This window comes from Scleropages formosus, chromosome 20 (genome assembly GCF_900964775.1).
Source record: "Scleropages formosus chromosome 20, fSclFor1.1, whole genome shotgun sequence".
NCBI classification, from domain to species: Eukaryota; Metazoa; Chordata; class Actinopteri; order Osteoglossiformes; family Osteoglossidae; genus Scleropages; species Scleropages formosus.
The window spans coordinates 7360912-7379952 of NC_041825.1; the positions used below are offsets into that span (position 1 = coordinate 7360912).

The 19041-nt window shown below is 44.6% G+C and overlaps 1 protein-coding gene across 1 annotated transcript in view; it reads left to right on the top strand.

The window, feature by feature from the left end:
* radil (Ras association and DIL domains) overlaps positions 1–13838 on the top strand; it is a 38555-nt gene extending 24717 nt beyond the window's left edge. Inside the window, exons 9-16 of the mRNA XM_029246802.1 lie at positions 419–656; positions 6360–6532; positions 8194–8344; positions 8850–9040; positions 10080–10395; positions 11495–11547; positions 12440–12579; positions 12793–13838. Of these exons, the coding sequence (XP_029102635.1) occupies positions 419–656; positions 6360–6532; positions 8194–8344; positions 8850–9040; positions 10080–10395; positions 11495–11547; positions 12440–12579; positions 12793–12892 (1362 nt within the window). The 3' untranslated portion in view covers positions 12893–13838. The remainder of the gene's footprint in view (positions 1–418; positions 657–6359; positions 6533–8193; positions 8345–8849; positions 9041–10079; positions 10396–11494; positions 11548–12439; positions 12580–12792) is intronic.
* The last annotated feature ends 5203 nt before the right edge of the window (positions 13839–19041 follow it).

Genomic DNA, 19041 nt, shown 5'->3' on the forward strand with positions numbered 1-19041 from the left:
CGTGTGGCCTGACCGCAGGAGCCCATGGGTTCAAGGAAAAGGAGCTTGTCTTGCTTTGTTTCACTTCCCTTCTGAATCTGGTTTGTGCTGTTTATGGTGTTAATTTCCTTACCCATGTAAAGCAAAGGATAATGTCAGTTTGAGCCTCAATATAGGTCAAAAACAATTTGCAAACAAGGTAATTTTTACTATGTGTGTCTGGTTTTATTACCTCTAGTATTAATTGCATAATTTCCACCACACTGTGACTTCTGAGTCACATCTGCTCAAGCATGTTAACTGTAACACATTGCACAGTGTGTTTAAATTGTTGTTCAGTGTGCTGTATTATACAGTAGGATTTTACATTGAAACGTGGAAAAAAGGGAAGTTGTTGACTGATACTATGGCTGTTGATTCACACATCTCCTTGCTGCAGTCTCTGTACGTTGCTCTGCCGGGGATGCTGGACTGCAACCCCTTCCAAGGCGAGAACAATGACGGATGCTGGAGGAGATCTGCACCTCCGGAGCCTGTGCGCAAGGTGCTGCAGGTCTTCCAGACCACCCAGGACCTGCTGCATCAGTACGAAGTCCACCCTGAAATTCAGTCCCAAATGTTTGCCTACCTGTTTTTTTTCTCCAACGTCTCTCTCTTCAACCAACTGCTGGATAAAGGTGAGTCATCTCAGTCGGGCGGTCTGATGCTTCTATCTGCAGTTTTTCAGATTTTTTTTGCAGCCTTCATCTGGCAGTATATACGCAGCATGTCCTCGGTGCTCTCAATTCAAGGCTTCGAGGCTAATTTTTGCCTGTCAGACTTGTGCTTTATGACGAGCTGAACGTAATCACTTCCACTGAGTAATTCTGATTCTTTCATAATTATTGCTTAGGAACACATGTATTAACAATTTTTTTGTGTGACAATGAACATCTGGGGGGGGGTGCGGTGGCGCAGTGGGTTGGACCACGGTCCTGCTGTCCGGTGGGTCTGGGGTTCGAGTCCCGCTGGGGGTGCCTTGCGACGGACTGGCGTCCCGTCCTGGGTGTGTCTCCTCCCCCTCCGGCCTTACGCCCTGTGTTACCGGGTAGGCTCCGGTTCCCCGTGACCCCGTATGGGACAAGCGGTTCTGAAAATGTGTGTGTGTGTGTGTGAACATCTGGGATAGTACCTAGATCCACAACCAGGGTACAGAATAATATCAGAGCAGAGCAACTAGAGGTTTCTCATCTTTGTCTACACTGTAAATATACAGTATATAAGATGTCATGTGATTGTCTGATCTTCATTTTTTCATTTCGATGCTGTCAGTGGGTTTGCCCTCCTTCCAACTTCTGCTCTACATCCTTCCTACACCATCACCAGCAGGTTCTCAACATGTGCCTTCCCCTTTCACGTTAGGGCTTCCAGTGAAACCTTGTTCCCTGCGTTGCAGTTCCTTTCTGAAGGTGATGTCTCTAACCTCCTTCTCCATCACTTGCTCTCTTGGTCGCATTCCTTCTCTTTTCTTATAGTCTGTTTCCCCACACCTCTTTCCTTTTGTTTCTTCAGTCTTTAATTTCTCACCTTCCTCTGGTTGAGTTCCATCTGCATTTATTTAAAACTGCCCACATGTCACCACTGTTAAAGAAACCCTTTCTGCACTTGGAATCACAGGCAGTCACTCTCTTCTTTTTCTTTCCAAAGTGTACATCTTACAACCAGTTTCTCTGCATTCCTTGTCCTGAATAACATCTTTGATGGATCTCAGTCTGGATTCAAGATTGCTCAGTCCACTAAGACTGTGATCCTCACAGTGTCAGAAGTTCTCCGGCCAGCTAGAGCTGTCTCATTTCATCTGTTCTTATTTGTCTTGACCTCTCTGCAGCATTTCACACTGTCAGCCACCTCTTGTATAACATTCACAGAATCACCAAATATCACACACGTCACCTGGTTTGGTCTGTGGCTCTTCTCTGGTATTCTCTCCTCTGCCATCAAGCCTTTCCAGATAATCTAGAAAATTGTGGCACTAGCTGTGTTTGACTTGACAAAGGTTTCCCATGAATCTCCCTCCACTGGCATCCTGTGGTGTATCTTGAATATTTCATTTTGTTTATAGCCTACAAGACAGTTTATGGATCAGCACCGCTATACCTACAGCATCTGACCATCCCCTACACTTCAGCAAGACCACTACATTTATCCATTTCTACTTGCTTGGTGGTCTCACTCACTAGAGGTCCAAAATCAAAACGCTGAGGTGCTCACACTTGACCTTTGATGCGATGAGCTCCTTCTCTCCCTCAGAACTCCTGAATCAGTTCGAGCATTCAAAGAGGGTCTCAAAACACATGCCCTCTTTGCCGATCTCCTAAGAGCCGCATACATTTTGAATGGTATCGTTTGTTACGATCACCTTCGTATTTCCCATCTGTTTCTGAGCAGCTACTTGAGTAATGTGGACCAGCAAGAAACGGTGGTATCAGGTAAACTATGCTTCTATACACTTTTGTTTACATTCAATTGAATGTCGCTTTGGATAAAAGCTTCTGCTACATGCAGATGTAAGGTAACCACACTGGAAATTTCTGCTTTCCAATGATTTATTCATGAACGTGAATTAGAAATTCAGCTTCCTGTGGTAGAAAAAGTGAGTGTACCCCTGGATTCGATATCATACTTTTTTCCCTTTTGATGGAAATATCTGTGTGTGAGCATTTTTTTGTAACTATCAGGAATTTTTCTGTCGCGATGGGGGCTGAATAAGGGGCAGCAGGCAGCATAATTCTTAGAGCTATCACCTTCGGACTTGGCATTTGTGGGTTCCAATCCCACATCCTGCTATGGAGCCCTTGGGCATGATACTTATCCTGATTTGCTTCAGTTCAAAAATTAATTAATCAATTAAGCAATTGTAAGTTGCTTTGGAGAAAAGTATCAGCAAGATTAATAAATGTAAATTGGCATGGGTAGCTGGCTCTTTTCCCATGATATGGATGTTTTTTGTAAATTATGTTTTTCCCAGTAGAATGATGGACTTCGAAATCCCTTTCTTGAAAACCCATTACTACACATGTAAGCAACAACAAATTAAAGCAAGTTCTTTGTGCAAACCTGGGGCCTTAAAGGGACTCACTATTAACTAGCAAATTAGTGGCACCTATTTATTTTTTATTTATTTTAATTAGAGTCATTAAATGAGATGTTGAACCTGGAGGTGTACTCCCTTTTTCCACTCCAAGAAATTGCTTCTCTGTTGAATTTTGTTAAATAAATAATTGCAACGTACAGTCTTCTCCCACTTAACAGCGTGTTTGTGCTAATTGCCCCATCCCATGACTGGTACCATTTCAGTCAAACAGTTGGCAATATGTCCCATGGCAATATATTGTTAGTTTAGTATACATTTGTTGAAATAGCACATCACACTTGAAAATAAATACCAGAGATGCACAATGAATGCACCTAAAATATTGTGGCACGCAGTAGCATGGCCACCCCCACCTCTTGGATTATAGGCTGCAGGTGCGAGCATAGCTTTTAATGAATCGACGAAAGACAGAAATCATCGTGCCAAAGACCTCATCCTGCTTTGATGCAGCTGCTGCAAAAACATTCTGTTTTGTGCTGTCTTATGTGTGTGTTGCAGTGTTTGTTTTATGTTTTTAATAAAACACTACATATCTCCATCCTGTACCGTCTATACCTGGGCACTCCCCAAAGCTGGCACACCGCAGTATTTCAAAATCATGTCTAACACAGCTGCTTAGCTGTTTTGCAACACATTAAAACAGGAGAACGTAAGTAAAAAAACATTGCATATCATAATGTTGTCCAAGACAAGATTGTAATATACACACACATAGTATATATACAGTGTGTGTGTGTATATATATATATATATATATATTATATACATTTACACTACATTTATTCATTTAGCTGACACTTTTCTCCAAAGCAACTTACAATGTTAAGGTTACAATTATTTACCCATTTATACAGCTGGGTAATTTTACTGGAGCAATTCAGGGTAAGTACTTTGCTCAAGGGTACTACAGCCAGAGGTGAGGAACTTTACCTTACTGCAGAGGAAGTGGAAGCAGCCCCCTTTGCTCCTGTCTCACTGCATCACAACTGTTTTACACCATGCGAGATGCCTGCAAAACCATGGCAAACATGAAGTTGCAAAGTGTCAAGGAATTATTCTTCACATTTAACGTGGAAACCTGAGAGTGAATGTAAAAAATTAATTGTTTTTTCCAAGGTAGCAATAGTTTTTGTTTGATTTGGAGTTGTACTCAAGGCAAATCAATTCATTACAGAAAACAAACCGTTATTACCCGTTATGAGATAATCCTAGCATTCGTCAGTCATGCACAGAAAAACTGAATATTTTCTAAACTTTGTAAATATATCTGACAGTGATTTTTTTTAGTTTTTTTTCTGCCTTAAATGTCCTTACTGTAGCGCCATAGCTTGTGAAATGCATTTAAATGGATTAAAGGATTAACCTATATATGACTGTTTTAGAAATTCATTTTAATCAGAATTTGACAGCAATGGGTAGAAAGGACATTATATTACTACTACTGCAACTCATAAATGTGTGAGAGAGGCAATTTTCACTGTAGAGCTGTTTTATTATTGTCTTTATAGGTGTGAAAGTATTTCTACTGAGCTGACCATGTGCAGATCTCTTTTGTGTATGACAACACCGCTCGTAGACCGACTGTGCACACATTCATTTATCTGACACTTCTCTCTAAAGCAACTCACAATTATTTACCCATTTATACAGCTGGGCAATTTTAGTTGAGCAGTTTAGGAGAATAATTTTTCTCAAAGTTACTGCAGCTGATAGCATCGTGGTTTGAGCGGCTGCCTTTGGCTCCAGGGCTTGCTGGTTTGATCCCTGCCTCTGGCTGTAGCCCCCTTGGGAAAAGTACTTGCCCTCCAATTGCTTCAGTACCTTTGCCTGGCTATGTGGCTGGGAAACTAGTCGTGGCCCTGCAACAGACTGCTGTCCTGTCCAGGGTGTACCTCTTGACCCTTGCGCCTGATGTCTCTGGGATAGGCTCTGGCTTGTTGCGATCCTGCTTGGGAGAAGTGGTTATTGAAATTGGTTGGTTGGTGCTAGAGGTAGGATTCAAACCTGTGGCCTTGGGGTCCCAAGGCAGATACTCTAACCCCTATGGTACCAACTGTTACTCTATGGCTGTACTTTCAGCAAGTTGCCCATTGTGCAAGGAATTTTACATAGTTGCAGACAGAAGCTACACTGAGTTTATCTTACATCACATACAGTAAATCCTGTGTACCTCGGGCCCATTTTACTCTGTAGGACTGTGGTATGGCGCTGCACCTTCTCCTGTACTGTGACTACTTACATGTGTACACATGTCCTGTATTGTTTCCTGTAAAACCGTTGACATTTATAATTCCCACAAAGACTCCACAACTTTGCTATGACTGTGAAATTTACGGGGAAACCAATCTTAATAGTCCCTTCGGGATGTCGGAGTTATGACAGTACTTTCTTTTTAAGTGTGATCACTGCTGTGGACAGAGGGAATGGGGACAAAAACAACAAACCAGGAAACTTTTACACCTATTTAAAATCTCATAAATGAGATAAGTCATTAATGTCTCATTTCGTATTAAGATGCTAAAGGTAATGTAATGGGTGGTGAACTGGATTTAAGACTACATTTTCATGTTTTGCAGACACTTTTCTCCAAAGCGATTTACAATGGGAAGCTACTTGCAATTATTTTCCTAATTACACAGCCAGGTAATTGATCTTGAGCAATTTAGGGTAAGTACCTTGGTCACAGGTACGCAAGTAGGCGGTTGGATTTGAACCTGTGACCCTTACGTCTAAAAGCAGCAGCACTAACAACTACACAACCAGCTGTTCCTGTCATTATAATAATAATAATAATAATAATAATATCACTTTATCTGAGTTTTTACAGAAGCTAAATGGTCAATAATCTGAATATAAAAGTTTTTATGTATTACTGTCACTTAGGGGTAGGAGTAATGTTGCAGTTATGGAGAAAAGCGTTACTCACAGCCCTGTTGCACCAGTTACGCTGAGGGCCCTGTGTGTTGCTTCGGTAAAAACAGCCAGCGAAGGTCAAAAACAGAACATTATGTCTCTTTCAATAAAAGTGTGTGCTCACTATCTCTAAGATCTGTGTTCATTTAAACTCTTTAAACTTTAAACTGCATTTTAAGGATAAAGCACATTTCTTGGACCTGTGTAAACTAACCAACCGCATGTATGATTCTGCCCTGACCGCGCACTCCTTTCCCTGCCCGGTCGCAGCGACTGACGTCCCGCTTGGGTTCCCGGGTGTCAGCGCTCTACCGTGTCTGTGCTTCACTCACAGGTCTGGCGCGGGGCTGGTTCCAGCGCTCCCGAGTCATCCAGATCCAGGCCTGCCTGCGGATGGTGCTGGACTGGGCGGGGAAGATGGGCCTGACGCACCTGGCTGATAAGTTCTTGGCCAAGTTTTGCAGCGCTGTTAGCATCCTGGCCACGCCTCCCCAGCAGCTAATGCAGGTACGAGCAGCATTAAAGTCGGGTCCTGGCTTAACATTTAGTCCAAACGTTACCGTATGCCACGTACTGCACAGAACAGTCTGCATGATGACAGCAGTAGCGCTCAGGACTAAGCACCACCTGAGGGCAGGTGATTCAAGGTCCCGGCTCGAACCCTGCGGCTGCCGCATAGTAATAATAATAATAATAGTAATAACAACATATTCTTGGCACGTGCATATATTTACTGTGGATGTACAACTGTTCTAGAATATGTTTGGAAGACGGATGTCATGAATGTGCAATACTTTCGCTACTGCTGAGTAAACACGCTGAACTTGAGGCCTGCCACATGCAAGTCATCTGCTGTTTCGCAGTGTTTTTGGAATAGCAATGATTACGTTTGGGTTCTTCTTCCAAAATTGCTTACCATCATACAGAGAACTGCTCGTCAAATCATAACGAAATTAAAATCAAAACAACTACTTTGCTGTTCACGTAAAATTGCTTGGAAGGTTTGCTGGCAGGATGATGCATTGGGTAGTGCTGGTGCATAACTGTACCTGAACTGTCCCATTGGGTGAAGGTTTGACCCCTGGTTCATCGCATATCTGCTTGGGTTTCCAGTGGGTGCTCCGGTTTTGGACTGGCGCTCCCAAAACGTGTGTCGGCCCAGATTGCGTATGTGTGGCCACCTACCATGACTGGCGTCCTGTCCTGGGTCTGCCTTGCCTAGTCTAGTGCCCAGCGCTTCCAGGTTAGGCTCTGGACCCCCACGACCTTGACTTGGACGAGCAGTTATCTGTAGTGAGTGTGCGTGAGGGTTTGCCAGTACGCTCCAAACCTACATTATGCTTTCACAAGGCTTGTGGAAGTGAAACAGATTTATGGCACTGACATTTTGCTAATTTAAGCTGGAGGGAGTGAAAAAACTCACTCATGTCCCTGGCAGGGAAATTAGGCCCAGATTTACACCTCAGTGAAGAGAATTTGTAATTGAACATCATTTAGACATCAAACTAGGGCTGCGATGATCTTGGAAAAGCCAGTCTCCAGTTTAACAACGAGTATAAGAAATAAATCATCATGTAGGTGCTCGTTTTCCCCACCATGTCAGCTTTACGTGTGCCTCACGTGAGCGGCTTGTGTTGGACTGCAGAGCAATCGCAGCGTGCTGTCAGTCGCACTGTTCATTGCCTTCTTGTTGTTTCCAACAAAAAAATCATTTCTGTGCTGTCAGTTACACCGAATGACAAACGTGCGTGTTGTACTCCGGTACGTTCTGGCCCATCAGTGCCAGTCCTGTAGCATTTACCTTGTTTCTGGAAAACGATTGCCACCATGCTCCCGCAGCCACATCGTATCGTTCTTATTTATATCTCGGCACATTTGATGCCTTGTGTCCTACTTTCCGGGCCTTATACCTGCCGTGTCGTTTATATTAATAGAGACGCGCGTGGAGGTGGAGCAACCCCCCTCTGCTAATTGCTGTTCTTGCACATATGGAAACGCGGTGGCAAAGTGCGCTCTGTATGAAAAGGTGATGTTGTGCCTGGAGCTTTCTCCGCTACAGCTGCTCGTCAGTGGGAGGGGTACCGTGAGACCGACCAGGGGGTACCAGGGACCATGTATAAAGATTAATGTGGGACCCCTGGTGTGTTCTCTGCCCCGATGGACCCCAGTCTAGCTGGAAGTCGCTGTCGATGGAGTACCCCACCCTAAAGCCTGTACAGCTGCACCGCATCCTGTCCCAGTATCAGCTGGCCAGTGGTACAGGCCCCGTGACCGCGTGGCAGCCCAGCGTCGAGGAGGAGACTCACATCTACAGAACAGGTGAAGGACAAACCATATTTCTCCAGAGCCCTCGTCAGCTATGCCAAGGTGCCCCATCCAGCAAGAACCTCTGTTTCCCATTGAAAAAACCATGTTGTTTCTTCAGTGCCTAGACGAGATTTTACTACTGCGGACAGTGCTGCTATTGTGTCTTGGCCTTTGCGATAAAAGCAACAAAAACTGCTTCTTTCTGCTCTAAAATATAAGGCCTTTTCATCCCAGGCTCCCACACAGAGAGCTCTGTAATTTGGTTTGTTAGCTCAGCTTTGAAAGTCAGAATTGAGGCTATGGCAGGAGCCCAATCTCATTTTCACGCCTAGCACTGATTTATAGATTCAGCACCAGAGGTTGATGTGGCTGACACCGAGCAGCTGGAAATGAGGTGGTGAGGGGGGAGCCACCTGGGAGCCGGGAGCGCTGAAAAGAGAACTCGGCTGTGATTTGCTCGAGGATGGCAATGAATGAATGCGATGGCACCCGCTCACCCTCCCCTGCTGCCTTCCAGTGGACCTTCTGGAAAGCTTTGAGAACCACCCGCCTATCGTGCTGCCCAGCAGTGGCTTCAAGGTGGACCTGGAGAGCGACGCCGTGGATGAGAACGTCTACAGGCAGCTGCTCTACGTGCGCCACTTTCTGTGGGGCCTCAAGACCAAGTCCCCCTCCGCCAATGGCAATGGTGACTGGCAGGAGCTCCAGGTAACGACATGCCTTCGTTTTCGAACCTGCACCCACAGCAGAGGAAATACGGAGACATTTGACAGGATACATTTCCGCCATCCCGGTGCCATCTTGGCCGGCAAATTTTGCTTTTAGTGCCGAGTATGAAAAGTGTGCTCGTCCAAAAGCAATCTTGGTCATTATTTCCTCGGAGTAGAAACTTGGACGTAACCTTATATGAGGGTAACCTTTCTGTGCCGAATAAATGCAGAAACTGAGCATCTGGGATTAAATCAATATGAACTGTAGAGGCTGTAAATTCATATTGAGAATCCTGCCACAAATCAGATTTTATGTTTGGCTTCCAGTTTCCCAGATTTCCTTTCCTCGAACAGTGAAATCCTGTTTTGTGTCTAGATTTGAATGCGTCCTACCAGTCGCTGGTCTCACTGGGAAGTTAAACTATTTAAACACAGCTCATCTGCTGTAATCCTGACCATGTGCTTTCAGCAGATGTTGCGGTTTAGCAGTAGATATAAATCCAACAGATAAAAGAAACCTTCGGCTCCCGGGCCAAGCAAATTGTTAGACATGAAAATCATTCCTAATCTTATTACGCATTTAAGCTGTCTAATTAAGCAATTTGGTTTGCTTGGATTATGATATCTGCTCAGGCCCTATTTTATATCGCGCGCAGAATCTGGGCCTTTTTGTTCCGTCTCGTTCGTGAAAGGTAGACTTGACGCCGATGTTTATTGTTCTCGATTGATCACATTTTCCCATTTTGTCTCGATCTTAAAACAGAGCAGATTCGCACACAGAGTTTTATCTCACCTCAGCAGCTTTCCTTTTATCCAGCTGCGGGAAAACCCTGCTGACTGTAATCTCTTGACCCAGTCAAAGCCGAGCTGATTCGCAAACAGAACCCGGTATCGGAGATTATCGTCATTGTGGAAATGAATTTACCAGACGCTGCACTGCCCCGAGGTCCTCATTTACATGCGGTTGCTGCAGCGTAAATGTGAACTGGATGTGAGCGAGGCTTTGTGGGGCTCTGCTCTGCGTTGGGTCTCTCCAGAGGGATCCTCCACAGCCACACTGTAGCCCGAGGCCGGCAACCTCCCGTGGGGATGGCGATGCGGATGGCGGGGGGTCGGTGGCGCCCGGGGCCGAGGAGCGCCTCTGTGAAAAGCTCCAGCAGGTGCAGATGCAGACGCACCACAGCCTGAGGCGCAACGGCGGCCAGCGCCAGGGCATGCAGCCGCTCGACTCCTCCTGCCTCCTGACGCCACCCAACACACCGCTGTACCCAGACAACGGGCTGCCGGAGCACGTGCAGGTCAACGGCGGCAGCAGATCCCCACCCAACGGCTTCGTCGCCACTGGACTGGAAGGTCAGCTTTCACACCACCGCACTGGAAATACGTTGCTGCAGTGCCCTGACGGTGCCCTTTCTTTGTTCACTTGCACCGGCATGCGAGGTGCCTCTGCGGTCTTTACCGCTTTGTGGACTCCTCTCGGATTCCAGTTAAGCCACGCGTTCGTAACCCTGTTAGCACGAGCACCTGTTCAAAACTGCGTGGCTGAAAGGTAATTACACAGTAGGCACACTTTTCTTTAAGCGCAACGTGGAGAGCAATCAGTCAGCATCAGCTCTGCTTGCATTTTTTTCCCTAAGACTCAGCGACTTCACCCACTTAAAAAAAAAAAAAAAAAACATCAGCCTCGGCTCCAGGAAGTCGGCTGGGGATCCCCTAACGCTCCCCCCTCTCCCTCTCCCGTACCGCTACGTGAAAATATCCTTCATTTCTACCGCGAGGTGGGCTTGTTAGAGGAGGCACTCGGGAGCCCGTGCAGGAGACGGGGCTTGGAGGGTGAGGTCACCTTCCCCTCGTGTTCACGGCTCCTTTGTGCTGCGTGTTGCCATGGAAGCGGGGTGATGGAGAGAAATGGAGCGTAGAGGTGAAACACATCCGGAACGCTTTACACCACTGGTGTTCCCTTGGTTCCCGTGAGCTCTTTTCTCTCAGCTGTAAACTATTAGCATTCCATGTGCACGTCACAGATACGTTTTTTCCGCACCACATTTCCGTACCGCAAGATCCTGAAAAGCCCCCAGTCCTTACATGTTTTTGGAAATCTCTGCTCAGCAGAGACGGTGCTAGGTGTCATTGAGATTCATCTCCGTCCATCTCATTTTTTAACCTTCCCACCAACATCAAGCATCTCAGCAGCTATCAATAATCTCCTATCCACCCTTTGTTAATTAAGTCACTAAATAAAAAAAAATGGCAGCACATGAAAGTGGGCCAGAAAATTGCTGCTAGAGGTGAGTCAGGTGAGCAGAAGCAACGGCGGGAGACGGAGGGAGACAGCCACAGCCCTCTGTGTGTCTGTGTCCCCCTGCAGGCGACAAAGGTGGCCTTCACTTTCCTTTCCCAGTGTCCTCCAGTCACGGCTCAGCCGCTGATCATTTCTATTGCGTGTTTGTAGTGGAACTGGACAAGGGACCCTTTGGACTGGGGATGGGACTCATCGATGGACTGGTGAGTTCGATGGCTCGTTTGGAGGTGCGCTGAGTGCCAGGATAACGGGAGGCCTTTCGGAACATTACATTTACTCATTTATCACATGCTTTTCTCCAAAGCGACGTACATCTCACAGAGCAAACGACGTGAGCATCACATCAGCAGAAAGAGAGTCTTTAGATGCAGATGTCCGATCCTAAAGTACAGTTAATTTGTTAATTTGCACCATAGGAAGCAATGTACATCACACGAGTAGCTGCATAAAGGTTTAACCAAATAATCAACAATTCTTAAGCACATTCCCAATTTATTTCTTTATTTTTATTAAACATTTACAGTGCACGAGTAGCTGCGTGAAAGTTAATCCGTGATTTTGCAGTTTCGGGAACAAAGTTCGCCCTCATCTTATTTTTACCGCAGTCATTTTCTCTATGTGGCTAATAACCAAGATTATCCAAAGAATGGCAAAAATGGTGACCTCTGACCTTGGCAGTCCAAGAAGACTCAACAGCGGGCGTCTCCCTGTAAGCCAGACGTAACAAATATCTCGTAGAGATTGAAACGCACGAGGATCAGGGACGTGTATGTCACATCACGTCAGTCGACTCGGTTCCTGTGCAGTCAGCCCAGCTCTGCTCATATTTGGTACTGATTGGAACTGCAGCTACATTAGAACATGTGTTTTGTTCTGAAAAAGGCAAATATGTGTTAGCCTTAAAGTATAAGGCAAATGTATATTAAGTCTCTACAACATGCCTTTTACCGCTAATGGTCAGGGGTCTTGGCAATGCAATCCGCATGGAACCCGGTCCATTAGCGGTTAAAGGCATGTTGTGAAGAGCTGCGTTACTCTTGACGTGGCAGCTGCTCAGGTGAACACGTGGGCGACCTCCTTGTGTCTCCCGTCCAGCACACCCCCCTCAATTCCCCCGGCATCTACATCCGCACGCTGATCCCGGAAGGTCCAGCAGCATCTGACGGGCGGCTGCGCGTAGGAGACCGAATCCTGGCTGTGAATGGCACCAGCCTCATCGGAGCTGACTACCAGAGGTCAGTGAGCGTCCACCGACGGCACCTCCCGCCGTCCTAGTGTTTGTCCTGCCAGAATCCAGTGGAGCAGGTTTTTGGAGAGGGTCAAGGAGCTGAGATCAATACCGTTTCCTGTATTGTGAGACACGAGGCCTTATCCCCAGCCTCCAGTCAATAGGCTCTGCTGATAACGCAGAAAGGGGAGTCCTCTGACAGCCGTGTCTCGTCCCGCAGCGCCGTGGACCTCATCCGACTGGGCGGCGGGAGGCTGCGCTTCCTTCTGGCAAAGTCGGACCAGGAGGTCTCTGAAAAAATCAGCGCCTCTTCCTGCTGAGCTGCAACACGGGCTCCCGTCTTCTCCAGGAACACGGCCAGACGTCACGTCTCACAAACTAACACTTCACTTGTGTTTGCTAGTAACTTTGATGACCTCTATAAAATCCTTTTCCAAGTATCCCTTGGACTTAATTGCTCACCCTCATGCTGTTATGGGGATATTTACTTGCAAAAAGAAAACAGGTGCTGTGTAAAAATGAAATATCCTCATATACACTGATAATTGCATATCAGCAGCATTACAGTAATATCACAGTAATAAAATCTCAAATGGTGGTTAAAGTCCTAACGGTAAATTGGAATACCATCTGTGCAGTGGTATTGGTATGTAAGCAGTCGACACACTCAGGAAATTATTTCGTATGATTGTTTGGGACGAAGTGGGAGGTCAGTCTGTGTTTGTAACCAGCACATTTAATAATGAAATGCAGTGTTAGAGCAAATCTAAGTTCACTGACTCCTAATGAGTAACTGCTGGTGAAGATCAATGCTACTACTGAAAATGAAGTGAAAATGCTGCAATACACACTTTGTATCTTTGTTAGCAAGGGTAAAGCCCGCTATGGGTGTTAAGCACATTAAAGATTTTACATGGCGATGTAGATGTTCCGCGGTAACTTTTATAAATGACTTTCCAACTACAAAATCTGCTGCTAAAGCACTTGGCACATGCTGATCCCTCTTCTTCCTGGCTGTGCTTCACCTCGTCTCAGCTGACAAATAAAAATCTAATAGATAAAGACTGATTAATAAACACATTGACAGACTGACTGGCCCTTGCTCCAAATTCACAGAAGCAGCTTCTTTTGTATAAAGCTTCAGAAGCAGCAGATGTTTGTTTCTTCTCTTGAGGTTCTATCGGTAGCTTGTTTACGTTTGCTGTATTGAATGTATTCCTTATTCACCATGCAGAGATTTGAGGGAAAAAAAGAAAATGTACACCCCTTATAAAGCATATAATTTGTATATGTATGTCTATATATACGCATTACATGCATATATTGGCAAATACATGCAGGTTAATGCATAATTTCAAATCTGAATTGTCTCAGTTGTTCTGTAGAAGAGTACAATTTAAAGTTGAGATTCAGCTTTATAATAAAGCAATAATTGTTAATCTGGATATAATAAAAAAGGTGGAAGTTTTTTCTTTCTCTGTGTGTAATAGGTTGCATCACAATTTTATTAGTTCAAAGTAAGTTTTATTTTGGAGCATTAAAAAAATCTTGAAATCCTCATTTTTCTGATGTGCCTCCATTGCAAGAATATGATTAACACCATGTGTCCTATTTACAGTACTGTAGCTGGTTTTACAAATTGAGTGTATGTGTTGCTGCATCCTCAGACTTGAAAAAAATTTTCCCGCAGAGCAGAATCCAGCTGAGATCCTCCTGATTTCACAGCATTTACACGTGTTGCTTTTAGACTATGTTGACACCATTTCGTTTGTAGGCGTATGCAGCACTACCATCTGCCACCACTGGAGGCAGTAGTGAGGAGACTCGGTTGACACTTCAGGTCTGCCTATATCCACCTGTATAGAAGGGGCACTCGGCGGCCTCTTGGCTGGCCTGCAGACACGTCCCGACATGGCATAAAGCACAGTCCTAGGCAGGAGGTGTCGGCGATGTGAAACAAAAAACATAATCTCATGCAGAATACTGATCGCTTTTATGTTGTATGCTTACATTTCTTTTGCACAAGACCAAGCAGTCAAGCAAAAGAAAGGGTTGGTAGACAGAATGACCACCGGAGGGCGCTAAAGGGAACTCTGTGGTCACTTGGGAGAAACCAGAGCTGAACAGGTGACATACAGTATACTGTATGAGGTCATTTTGAACCGAGAACCATTTTCTATTATAAAGAAAACACACTTGGCTGAATCGCCATCTGCTCATGGGAACAGTGGGGACGACCCTAGAGAGAGCTCTGCTTCTGCAATAAAAATATTTCCTTTTTATTAACTTTGAGCTATATTAAAACTATTTTAAGGTGACTGAAAAAAATAGTTTACGTCAGTGCCAACTGATTTGTCACATAGAGGTACACTGTTCCTTGTTCATACACTGATATTAAGCACTGAATTGAAGAAACATTAGATATTCTGCTCAAATGAGTTCAGTGGAAGGGAATACTTTGAATAAGATGCTAAATACAGCTAAAGGTTGGTCTAAGAACCTTCCTCTATTTCACATTGAGCTGATGCTTTTCTCCAAAGCAAGTTACAGTTATTGACCCATTTATATAGCTGGGCAATTCTGGGTAAGTAAGTACCTTGCTCAAGGGTACAGCTGGAGGTGGGATTTGAACCTGCAATCTCTGGATCCAAAGGCAGCAGCTCCAGCCACTACACTACTAGCTGTCTGACATCAGAGAATACAGGGTACATTTTTCTGGACAACAAAACAAAGATTGTGACTGCCAGTGTACTTGACAGTGGTACGGAAGGCCCGTACTGAACACACACACACACATATATCTCCTGTTAAGACATCTACTCAGTTATAGCAATGAACTTGTACAGATGTTCGCTTCTGTGGTTAAAAACGATGCATGAAGCATGTGGACTCTAAATGAGGACCCCTGAACGAGTGGCATTTTCAGCTTGATTTTATTTAATCTCTCATGCAGTAAATAATTTGCATTGTAGTTTTAGTCAAACCCTACACAAGAAAACTATCTTTTTGTCTTTCCACCATGTTCTACACACTTCAGCATTTCCATTTTTTTCCAAACTCTGAGCCACTCATGGATGCTTTGCCTTATAAACCTTAACTGACACTTTGATTTTCCTTCTTCTTTCGGGGCAATTTTTAAGAAATGCAGTGCTATGAAAAATAAATGAATAATTAGAGAATGAAACTACAATGGTGCAAAAGAAGATGCAAACACAAACTGGTGGACATGCAAGCCAGGCAGTAGAATGCTGGACCGCAGCTGAGAGCGTGGGTACTTGGTTCCCACAATGCAGTGCGGCTCACAGGCTCTCTAACACAACCTGCTTGGTACAATTTTAAAAAAGTGGCCTCAGCTCATCTCACTGAACCAGGTGTCACAGCCCAGACCCCATGTTACACACCTGATGAAATAAAATCTGGACCTTTTAATCAAAGTGGTATTAATAGTAGTGGAGGGGACTCATGAACACTGGAGGACAAATGTAGAGAGAACAAAGACAATTCAGATCAATCTCTGTTAAGCGGTAGATCTCCTCACTGCCAAATGAATGAAGAGGAGTGCGTGTGACAGGAAACCCTCCTACAAGGTCTGTTCCTCGTGTCAAGTACAGGCTGAGAGCCATCAAGCCACCAGACTCTTTCACTCCTGGGTTGTTGCTTGTGACAGCGAGCCACTTCTTTTCAGCACGACTGCTCCACGAAGAGCCGCAAATCCAATAAGTCTCAATAAAACATTTCAATATTGCAGCCCTGAAAGCGTTGCACCGTTTATCCTTACCTGGTATCGATTCCGTGAAATGGAACACACGATGTGATTTGGACGGCGCATCAGATGCCATCGCGTATAAAAAAGGACCCGATATGAGCAGCGACGCAGAGGGTCCGATATCGACCCTTTCTGTAAGTATGTATTGTAGTCCCTGCAGGCACTGTTGCCTAGGCAACCACGATAAGGAAGACTCAAGGCACTCGCTGCACTACATCAGCCGGAACCTGTTGAGGCGTGATGAGTCCACAAATCAAGAGAACCACCACAGGTTAGGTGGCAGCCGTTCCATTCTGCACAGACACAACATTTAATACGGGGTCAAATTGGCGGAAGGTGCCTAGAGCAGGGCCAGTATTTCATTCCCGCTTCAGCATTTCGTCTGCTTTTCCCGCACAATTTATCACGATGGCCGTTAAGAGGCCTGAGCGGGTGACATCATTCAGGATGTGACACTTTATGGCTGTGTTGGTTCAGATAAGGTCAGCCCCCCTCCAATGAAAACGTCACCTGTCAGCAGCGAAGGCAAGAGCGCAGAGAGGGACTCTGTTTCATACAAGGGGATGTATCCATAGTAGCTACCATCAAAGCGCATCATACCGTTGATGACAGATTATGTACAAGAGTGTAACCATTAATCTGTCTCTCTTTCGAAAGGACGGGGGGGGGGGGGGGGACACAATAACACATTTTCGTGCACCATTAATTTTAACGGGTATGCTTGATGACTTACCATATTGCCCGCATGTGTAGCTTCCACTCCTCCACAGCAAGCCTGTTATGACAACGATGACACACACACGCACACACACACACACACACACAGAAACTGCTTATCCCAAGTGGGGTCACGGCAAGCTGGAGCTTAACCCGGCAAAACAGGGCGTAAGGCTGGAGGTGGAGGGGACACACCCAGGACGGGACACCAGTCCATCGCAAGAAGGCACTCCAAGTAGGACTTGAACCCCAAACCCACCAGAGAGCAGGACCCAGCAAAATATGCTGGTCCACCACGCCACCGACAATAGATAACGCATTAATTTATATTGCGCAAGGGTACACTTTATTTCTACCGTTCTATTGTGTTTCTGTTGAACACTTTACCTTCTTCATCAGCCAGTTTTTTGTTGAGGGGGAATCCATGCATTGCTGGAAATAATTAAGAGTTGGGTTGATCATTGGTGAGAGTATGTGATGCTCAAGGACCAGAAAGACCCCGTGATTTCACGTTACATCACTGATGACGTGTCCAGGTGCATCTCAAGATGTGTGAAAGAAGAGGAGCAGCTTAAGCATAAGTAACTAACAACCCAATTGACTAGGAATGTATGATGCTTGTATTAGATACATTATTAACTGCTAATACATTGAGTTACATGGCTGAAATTACCTTTTCAGTGCACAAAAATTCTTTGCCCATAAAAATTTCTTTTAGAAAGAGTTGTAATGCTCAGGTAGGGTGCCATGTGGTCAAGGAGCGCGTGGAGAAGCTGTACAGTGTGTCCGCAGCAATGCCAAGTGCTTCTTCGCAGCCAACATCAAACACCGCTGACTCAGTGCAATGAAATTTTCATCAGTATTGCACACGTTAAATTGATTTAGCTATAGAATTCATTCAATTCATATCTGCTTGAGCGGCCCGTTTCCTATCTTAGCTGGAGTTTGAATACCTATAACTTCGTGCGCTGAATGTGGCATTTAAAAACCTGCTTCTTTTAGGTACAGGTGGTTCCCACAGACTCTTCTGTCCCTGAGGGATACTAGATCATCCAAAATGCCAAATCACAGGAGGACAGTATGACATGTTTCTTGGCACAGAATGGAAAGAAGGATATATACAGTGCAGGTCAGTCATGACTCATTCTTAATTGGTCTCGTGGAGCAAAGTTCTTAATGGTGCCACAACTTACACACATTTCTACAGTTGGCTGTGAACTCTGAAGTCTACTATACTATACAGTGTACTATACTACAAACTATATTATAAACTATACACTATACTTTACTACATACTGTACAGTATACAATACTATGAAAAACTATACACTGTACAGTACACTACACAGCAACCTAAACAATACATTGTACAATATTATACTACACAGTATACAATTCTACAAACTAAACCATAAAACTATAATGTACTATACTACATACTATACAGATTACAATACTAAACAAAACTATACTATACTACAACCTAAACTATACACTAAAATATTACTTTACAATTTACAATACTATACAGTATACTATACCACAAACAAAACCATACAGTGTTATATACTACAAACTATAAACTATACAGTGTACTATATGACAAAGTATCCACTATATAGTGTAATATACTACATACTGTACTATGGTATAGCATTCAGTGTATGACATACCATACGCTACACTGTGGTCTGCTGCAGTTTACTATACGACATACTACAGTACAAAATATACAGTGCACTATACTACACACCATACACTATAGTGTACAATACACAGCATACTATACACTATACCATACATACTATACAGTGTACTGAAACTACAGTATATACGACAAACTAAACATGACCCTGGTCTGTTGCAGTGTACTGTATTACACACACACACACACACACACACACACACACACACACACACACACACACACACAAAACATACCATGTACCGCAGTCTGCTGTAGTGCGCTATACTACATATGACATA